General features: G+C 49.0%; 2 protein-coding genes across 2 annotated transcripts; one reads left to right on the forward strand and one right to left on the reverse strand.

Annotated features, from left to right (window-relative positions):
- The first annotated feature begins 19 nt into the window (after positions 1-19).
- Positions 20-9,028, forward strand: LOC135823774 (ATPase inhibitor, mitochondrial-like). The gene is made up of 4 exons (XM_065336617.1): positions 20-219; positions 6,228-6,291; positions 7,368-7,469; positions 8,472-9,028. The coding sequence occupies exons 1-4, from the start codon at positions 107-109 to the stop codon at positions 8,535-8,537; spliced, it is 345 nt and encodes a 114-aa protein (XP_065192689.1). The 5' UTR covers positions 20-106; the 3' UTR covers positions 8,538-9,028.
- LOC135822950 (52 kDa repressor of the inhibitor of the protein kinase-like) lies at positions 1,278-3,115 on the reverse strand. Its single transcript, XM_065335791.1, has 2 exons — positions 2,541-3,115; positions 1,278-2,491 (listed from the first exon to the last, which is right to left on the reverse strand). The coding sequence occupies exons 1-2, from the start codon at positions 3,040-3,042 to the stop codon at positions 1,278-1,280; spliced, it is 1,716 nt and encodes a 571-aa protein (XP_065191863.1). The 5' UTR covers positions 3,043-3,115.
- Positions 9,029-9,702: the final 674 nt, after the last annotated feature.

The raw sequence follows: 9,702 nt of genomic DNA on the forward strand, positions 1-9,702 counted from the left end.
GAAGATCTATTCAAAAACTCTTGCGAAATCAAAATTTCTCTTCCACACCAGAAAGTGTTTCATCTTGGCTGCATCAACTCAAGGATCGTGAAACCTTTGCTTCACCATGGCGTCTCTCATGCGACTCTCTGCTCTTCGCAGCGCCACCATGGCAAGAGGATTTCGCACTGCAGCAGTGCTTCGCGATGGTCCTTTCTCCTCTGGCGGCGGTCATGTCAGGTGAGAACTCCACTGAACATGCCCTGAGTATTTCCTTTGAATATCTTCCGGCGTATAGTACTGTTGTACATGTACTCAAAGGTCCTAGTAGTAGCACTATTCTATTGTACTAGTTCATGGATCTCTAATCTATGCTTAGTGAAACTTTAGGAGCTTATTCGAGCTCTTCATAGTAACATCCGTTCTCTCATCTCATGAGCCCAGCTCTCATGCCCCCCCCCCCCCCACACACACACTTTTGCAAGTTCAGTACATACGTTTTACATGTTTGGCTAGCAAAACCAATGACTATGTTTGTTGGAATTCGAATAGACGATTTGGTGGAGTTTCAGTGAACTGGAAAGAGAATCATCAAGCGTCGTGCTTCATTTGGAGTGGCACCTTTCTTCAAAGCTATGAGCTGCCGCTCATCATTTTAAACCCTCCGGCGGAGTTTCTAAATGCCATGTTCACAGTACAACAACGAGGTTGCCTGATGATTGCGCTGAGCATGAAACTCAGCTGCAACAAGCTACAACCTTAGCCTTGCTCAACTGTTGCGCTGTGCAGGGGCGTAGCCAGGATTGTGGCTGAGGGGGGTGCTCACTGGAAGTGTGGGCCTGTGCCCGAAGGGTGCGAAAAATGGGGGGGGGGTCCGGGGGCCCTCCCCCAGAAAATTTTTCGATATTGAGTGCCAAATCCTTCATTTTTGCATCTATTTCATTATTTTCCATTCCACCAATGATTCAATAAAAAGTCAGATAATCGTATGAAACGCACAGTACTTTGCTACAGAAGTTGGATGGTAAGAGATTGACAGGGTGTGGTTAGACCCAGAATATAATACAGACAATTGTTGAAGTTCGTTCAATCCACGATTGAATACATGTAATCACCAGGACACTGCTGCACATTATACCAGCCAGGATAGGAAAATTTTATAATACAGGGGAAATCTTATTATACAGGTATTAGAGGTTACGTATGTCTGCCGACGAGTGCTCATGTTCAATCCGCCTCATGAGATTTGTATTTACAGTCCAGATGTGCCAGAGTGAGATGTACCACAGTACGCTGCATCATTCACTGTGCAATACATTCACCAGCTGCATTCGTCGTGGATGGCCGCGAGCAAACTCATCGATGACCGCACCCACGTCAACTGGAATGTCATGATGAACCTGCAGCAAGGTGAGGCCAGTCAGCTGGGAGTTCTTCATCACTGATCTCTGCCGGTCCTTGACCAGTTTCAGGGCGCTGAAGGACCGTTCGGACGAGCAAGACGTCACTGGCAAGGTTGCAAGAAGTTGCAGAAGGCAGCGGATGTTCGGGAACATCTGGGAAGCGTGGGGTAGCGCTGCTGATACCGAGGTCGGCAAGCTAGCTTCACCGTGCTCTGCCTTTGCCTTCACCCACTTCACGCGCCAGCAGTGGAGCTCAGCCTCCATACTACGGCCAGACACAAAGTCGTCGTCATACAGCTTCACCAGCTCCTGTACTTGGGACTTCGCAGCGTCCATGGACATCTTTAGCAGCAGTGCTGGGATGGCACAGAAGCCCTGGAGTGCGGTCGAGTGGTGCGGCGTGAACCTGGCCTCTATCTCCGACACCATGTGGTCCAGAATGGGCACTGTCAGGGCACGTCGGTAGTACTGGACGGGCGTATCGGCCTGAACGTTGTTCCGTTGGGTCTGGCGACCACACAGCCTAGGAAATGATGGCGTAACGTGCACTGCCTCACATACGGACTTCACCACTTCAAACCACTCACCATGGTACTTGTCCACATTTCTTCGGACTTCTGCCAGTGTGGTTGTGACGGAACTCACATCGTGCATTGCTGCAATCAAGTCCTTGGCTTCTGCTTGGAGACTGGAGGTGATGCCACGCACGTAATGAAGGCACTTGTTGACAATAACTAAGGCTGCGATAAAGTCGGTGTTGGTGATAGCCGTCAGCAAACCATTCGCATCCGTAATGGAATCTCTTGACCACGCCTGGGGACCTTCATCCAGGATTGCATTGAAGCAGACCACAAGCATGGGGTGAAGGGCCAGGAAGGATTCCAGTGCATCAAGTCGCTGCACCCACCGTGTCCTGCAGAGATCCTTTACCTTGGATGTATCAGGTTCCTCGTCTGCATCATTCAAAGCGGCCTCGAGCGCTTTCTGGCGTTTCGGATGGGAGTCGAAGAAAACTGCTACTCGGGTGATGACGCCCATCATATTCTGCACCAAACGATCTTGCAGATACGCCCGTCCAGTACTACCGACGTGCCCTGACAGTGCCCATTCTGGACCACATGGTGTCGGAGATAGAGGCCAGGTTCACGCCAGGTTCACGCCGCACCACCAAGTTCAGGCAGTGCGAGGCACAGTGCAGGTACAAAGCTCGGGGGTACTTCTCTGTGATACGGGCAGCGGCACCTTTCCTGGCTCCTGCCATGTTGCCTGCTCCGTCATAGCTCTGTCCACGGAGCTTGCCAAGGTCAAGGCCAAGACTGGTGATGGTATCCGTGATCAGCTTAGCGAGGGCCTCTCCGGTAACTCCTGCTGCACACTCAACGAACACGACAAAATCCTCTCGAACCACCTTTGTCGATAGGTCCACGTACCGTAACACCAAGCTGAGTTGCTCCTTGTTTGCCACATCTGTCACCTCATCAGCGATAACCGTGAACCATCCAGCATCCTTGACCCGATCAACAATCCTCTGGGCAATCTGGTCACCAATGATGTCGATCAGTTGGTTCTGGATATCTCCTGACGTGTACGTTGCATTGGCTGGGGCAGAAGCAATATGACCAGCTAGGATCTTGTCACCAGCCTCCACTCTGAAGTCCATCAAAGCCCAGAAATTTCCACAGTTTGCGGAATCCGCGGCCTCCTTGTTTGTGCTGGCGTCTCTGTGACCTCGCAGAGGAATATTTTGTCTGCCGCACAAGATAAGGATTTTGATTATCGCCTCCAACTTGGCGCGATTCGCAGCTACCCTAGCCGCGAGTCCATCATTGGTCAGCTGTGCTATGTCCTTCGTTTTCCCCTCCATGACACTGAGGAAGCCGTCAGCTCTTACCACAGCGTCCTGGTGGTAGGCTTTCCCCATATGCTCATCCAGGAGCGCCAGTGCTTTCCGAAAGTTCGTCAAGGGACGTCTTGCCAAAACACCGAGCGACGATCCTCGGAATGCATTTGCAAATAGACAGCATGGAACGCAGACTCCGCCGGAAAGCGAAGGGCTAAACACCAGCCATGGCTTGTATACATCGAGCCAGCGGGGCTGAAAAGACCGGCCACCATTCTTCGGGAAAACAAACGAACTATCCGGTTGGACATGGTCCTTTAGCAGGGCAAACATCACGTCGTCGTCGAGCGGTGCACCCTTCGCAATGTCCTCCATGAAGGTACCGATGTCATTTCGAACGACTGCTACTGGTACAGCCAAGGGCGACAACTGCGGCTATTCCGAGTCTTCGACTTCGACAATTTCGCAATTAGATTCGTCAGATTCGGAAATGGCACTGGCACTGCTGCTACTGGTATCTGGTCTCTTCGACTTCCCTCGACTGAAATACTTCAAGATCGACATTTTCATAAGAATCCATTCGACTTGTGGATCACAAAACGACGTTGACACTTCTCTTTCACTTCTACCAAGTCTAGCTACACAAAGTGCGAGTCTATATACCGGTAGTTGTACAATGCGCAGTGCATCCGAAAACGACCAAACTCACATTCAAAGGCAAAGATCTACACACAACTATACTACCACGGTAGTACTAGTTCAAATTACAGTACCGGTAGTACTACATTGTATTAAAAATTAATAATTTAGCACTACTGCGCCTGTCACCGGCGAGAACATGACTGCATGTGCAGCCATGCATGCAGTCTCAAGTGCAACCTGCATGCGCTACTAGTAATACAGTTGGCCGGGCCCCGTCGTGCAGCGCAGCGTCGTGTGGCGTCGATCTTGTCGACGTCGAGTCTCGATCGCGGGCGGGCGTAGATCCACAGCAGTACGAAAATGGTACCTGAAATTTTTGAGGGGGGTGCTTGGGCACCCAAAGCACCCCCCCCCCCCCCCCTGGCTACGCCACTGCTGTGTAGTGCGCTCTGCCTTCGCAGTATCCGAGCATTCAGTAAGTACATGTACTGTTGTGAGCGTTGAAATCCGATGGAATGACCGGGACCGGCGCCCTTCCTACCTTAGCGCGTACATGCGCTGTAGTTCACGCAAAACACACACACACACACACCTTTGACCTTTGACCTTTGACGCCCATCGCCGGAGGCGATGATAGCAATGCTACGGCAGAAGCCATAGCAACTTGTGCTGGGATTACACCGTTCAACAGCTTGCAAGGCTGAAGAATTGACCGTCACTATTCAGCCTGGTCTACACACACACACACACACACACGCCATGTACCATCAAGAGTACATAACCCCCCAGAGTGTGCAACGCCGATCCAGCTCTGCATAGGGTCTTGGTCGAGCGGAATTGGATCTTCTGATGTCATGTGTACACTCCACACCAGCGCAAGGCCGGTCTCGAGGCGGGCACCATTGTTACCCGCGACTCCCCGGGTTCCCCTCAGATGTGTACGGTATTATGACGCAAAGATCCGAATCCGCTCGACCAAGACCCTATGCAGAGCTGGATCAGGCGTTGCACACTCTGGGAGGTTATGTACTCTTGCTACCATGTATACGCCCGTCGCAAGAGAAGCACGCAAATCTGCAAATGCACTGGATGTGCACCCACAGATTGTCTCTTATAGCAACGATAGTGAACAAGATCTGAATGAGACAGCTCAAGACTTGCGCCAGATAACAGTCTAATCCACACAACTGGCGAAGACATGTGAATCGACCACCAACGCACACCTGGTCTACACCACACGCAGTACACATACCTGCCAAGTATCCAGATTTTTTCGGGATTATCCCGCAATTTTGGATGAACTCCCGCGATCCCGAAATTCCTGTCGATTATCCCGAAATTCACTGTACAAGACGCAAGCTTGATATTGTACTTGGAGCACTTCAAATGACGTCCTTATTGATCCCGGACCGTCATAGCCTGCAGTACCAGTTGCCGGTGCCAGTGGATCTCCTAGTGCTCCTTCCATGAGCAGTCTCTGAAAAACCTCCGTTTTTGAGTCTTGAACAGGTGTAAGTGTGATCCGATGATTACCATCGATCATCTATTATCGAAATGTTGGTGCCATCAAAAGTTGAAAAAGGATTTTTTGGTAAAAATATGACATATCCCGAAAAACCAAGGCAAATCCCGGGATTTTGCCATGGCGATCCAGAAAAAGCACTCTCAGTACTTGGCAGGTATGAGTACATCGGCATAAAACACACACACACACACACACACACACACGCACACACCCTGTAAATATGTACCAACAGTGCTCGCGGGTGCAAGGCCAGCGCCGCGTGGCTGCTTGATTTCGCAATGGATTTCAATGCCCAAAACAGCACATCCTCCTGTGTAAAAGCTATGCTCAATACCTAGCTAGTCAGAGATCGGCATGGTCATGGATATGAGTTTGTGTACTCTGAGTCTTTTAGGATCTAGCAGGATTTAGACCTATGCTACAATGTCATACTGTGAGACAGGAAAGCATGGGGAAGTTAATCTAACAATTTAACCAGTGTAAAGAAGGGCTGAGGCTTCCTGCAGCTTCATCTGTGAAAAGAATTCGGGTGGACACACCCATTCCCATAGCGCTGCATATCACATCCGAACCAGTTCCGTTATTTTACAACGTTTCGGCACTTGGCCATCGTCAGGTAATATATAGTAGTTTCCATTCAGGCTGTAAATTCCCTGCAATGTGTATTGTGTGTATTGTGTGGATATTGCAGCAAACTCTGAGACGGGGGGGGGGGGGGGCTGCTGTGCCTTGCTTGCATGTGATGGAACGCGACTCCATTAAAACGTCAGGGGGGGGGGGGTCTTGAGATTTTGGCGTATGCTTACTAGTATGTTGTGTGTCTTTCTGGTCTTCTCAGCGATACTGGTGGCAAGTTCAAGGAGAGGGAGCAAGCCATGGAGGAAGCCTACTTCAGAAAGCAGGTACAAACGCCTATCATCTGGACACTTGTTTTCTTGCATGCTGTCAGTGCGTATGTTCCGAGTTACCGGCAGTGCCCAGATAGGGGGAGTTCCATTGTTCTGTTCAGTTCAAGCATGTAACGAAGCGCCTAGTAAGAGGGGAGATTCTGTTTTGCACGGTTCTTTTAGCGTCTGTTCGTGCACTTTGTATAAAGTCATAGCACCCCCCTCTGCACCTCCTTTGCTGCACGCCAAACTCTGGTCCAACTGATGAGCAGGTAGATGGTCGAAAACCATGAAGTGACGACGAGTGGAGCGCCTGTATAGAGTAATTTCACGTCGTTGTCATGTGGCTAAAATTGTGTAGGAACTGATCATGACAATCATGTGTGGACAGTGGAATCAGCGTGGTCGACATCATGTGACCCGTTCATGCCAGGGTTGACTGGAGTTTGAACCAACATGGTGTCCCGTTTGGTCATGTGATAGGTGTGAAGCCGCTCTACTTACAGATTTGTAATCGCCGGCGCCGACACCGGGTCACTTATGTCTCACTGGATACGTTGTCCCGTCACACTCCAGTGATACCGTTTATATTCATTTCTATTGCATGGCACGGTATTGATACCGATCAGTGCAGGGAGTGCTGGCAACATGCCCCTCAGTGCCAACGTACATGTACGTGATGAGCCGTGCTGTAGAGCCGGCCTTAGCACACACTTAGTCACATTCACGCCGTGTTTTTCAGTCTTTTCACTTGTGTGTTCTATGTTTGGTTTTGGGAGCCAACCCAGGATGTAGGCGCCTTTTGTTTTGGGTTATAACTTATCAGTATGTTCATAATGATGACGATCTATCGCCAATTGAATTGGTAAATTTTTCTATAATCAGGATACCTCCCTATCCAGGACAGGCATGGTTGGTCTCTAGGGTGTATGTGTTTGGTCTTTCCTAAAAAAACTTTGCAAGAAAATAGGATGTACTTGTTCAAGAGGTTAGTCATAATTAGATGGAGAAAAAACCCCGCTTGTCTATGAAGTCCCACAACATTGTTGGGCGTGTAACACCAACTGCACTGTTGCTGGTTTGTTTTTCAGACTGCTGAACAACTGAAGGCACTGAGGGAGTACATGGAGCAGAAGAAGAAGTCTTCTGAGATGCTGATCGCGGAGCACGAGGAGGAGATTCGCAAGCATAAGGTTTGTCTAACAAACTAAGATTGTTCTGTGCTGGCGCTTTTGTGTGCGGTAACCCTCTTTTCGACAGTGCATGCAGATATCCACCCACTTCGCTCCACACCACAGATCTTTTAAATGCCTGTACTGACATAACTTTCCTGTGAGGTACTCAGGCATTGGCATGACTGCCTCCTTGCAATGGTCTTGTCATCTATCTACTGAGTAGAGCAGAACAACAAGGACAATCAAGGCTTGTTTGCTGCTACTTCAAGTTTCATGCTCTCGCAATCATCAGGCAACAGTAGATATTATCTTTTCAGCAAGCGAATTGTAGATGTAGGTATATGTCTGTCATGGCCATCAGGGCCTTGTTGGCGTGCAAGCAGCCGCTTTCGTTGCTTCGTAGACCATCTACTGTAAACTGCCTAATATTCGCGACGGATTAATGTTCGCTATTTTTGCGAGAAGAGCGTGACGCGTGAAATCTAACTTCAACAGTGGGTGTTTGTAAGTGGCCCCAGTGTTTCGCGAACTTTTGCCATCGCAAACTCGCTGGTTCTAAGAAATCGCGAAAATTTAGTGACGCGGATGTTGGGCGGTTTACAGGATGACTGAGTGCTGGTACCGTTCTTCTGTGATCTTGTTCGTTGCATTATAAATGTATACTGTACTGAAAATGTGAAGGCCTACTTTTTACCAGTCTTGTAGTAAACTTAGTACAATCTCCTTGTGCACTGCTGAGAGTTAGTCTGGTAAAACTAAGATATACATCCTGCCTGCTACTGTGCCATGTTTCCGAGCAGTGGTGAGTACCGATTGCTTTCCTGTGCTTCGTGGTATGCGTACCGGTAGTTCAGATTGCCAACCCAGCTGGAAAATGTGGCGCAGGAATCTTGATGAAATGCTAAGCGATGCAGTTGCACACTCAGGGAGCGTGTGTGTGTGTGTGTTTGTGTGTTCAGTACTGATCTTGATACATCGACTCGTGTTTTGTGCTTGTCCGTGTGCTCTGTGACGCTGCAGGAGGCCATCCTGGACTTACATGACGACATGGAGCAGGTAAGCAAGGTCCACGACGACAAGAAGTGACGCCGTTCCCAATCACCACACCCGCAATCACGATGACCATGGATGGCATTAGCTGATGACAGGCCGGCTGGCTTGCTTGCAATGGCTAGGTGTATGATGCGTGTCCAACCCTGTTACTGACTACCCGTATGGCGCACTTGATCTTCGCCCCGAGCTCAGTTTTGCTGATGTTGCTGGCGCTCAATGCAGGGCTTTAGCTGGCTTGGTTCTGCTCCGCTTTGTGTGCTTCGGTCTGTGCGATTGCTTGCGCGTAGCTTATGTATGCTTATTCTCGTCTTTCCCTTTTCAGTCCTGCAGACGTAATGAATATTCTCGTCTTCTTAGGGTTTTCTTAGGTTTTAGTTGATATATTTTGCCTTTATTCGCTTGTATCATTTTTTCCAAGTAAGTTGGAAATTATTTCCTGCTTTCTTTTCCGATTGTGTTGTCAATATTGATCATTTCTACCCGGCAACATAATCAGTATGCTAAATATCCAGCACTGAAACTTACTGCCATACTGGTTGAAGTTACGTGTTTCTTCGGGGGGGGGGGGGGGGGCTTCCTTGGTTCCAAAAATATGTCTTGCTTCTTGTCGTCGGCTGCTGTTTTGAAATACTATTACTGGTATGTGCATTGTCCATATCAGGCACGTAGCACCGCCGTTGGCGGTGGTCCGGCCGGGGAGGGGATCTGCCCCCGTAATTTTTTGAAATTAGGGTGCAAAATCCTGCATTCTGGGCACTTTTGGCATTGTTTTACTATGGTGGTCGTGGTCCGGCCAAAGCCGGAGCGGCTGCTACGCCCCTGCATATGATTTGACATGATTGCATGCACCCATTCAATGATTCATGATGATATCCACTAACTAATTAATTTTATTTGTGTGAAGTATTTTCACGTGACATGGACATGGATTGTCTGACCGCACCAGTAATAAAAGCGTGGTCCGTTCTTGCTTTTTTTTTTGGAGCGTCAACTCTCGCTTTTGCCGCTCTGGCGGCAAGTTACTATGGAGATTCGGATTATAATCCTAGGATTATTTCGATTTTGCCGCAGTCTGACCAGGCCCAAGTAAACAGGCAGTTGTAAAAATACTCAGTACCGGTATAATTCTTAATTTTTTGACAGGATCATCAGAATCCATGCATGGCATATCGGAATGGAGTAGCATAGCATGCACAGT

The sequence above is a fragment of the Sycon ciliatum genome, chromosome 8 (genome assembly GCF_964019385.1).
Source record: "Sycon ciliatum chromosome 8, ocSycCili1.1, whole genome shotgun sequence".
Classification (NCBI taxonomy): domain Eukaryota; kingdom Metazoa; phylum Porifera; class Calcarea; order Leucosolenida; family Sycettidae; genus Sycon; species Sycon ciliatum.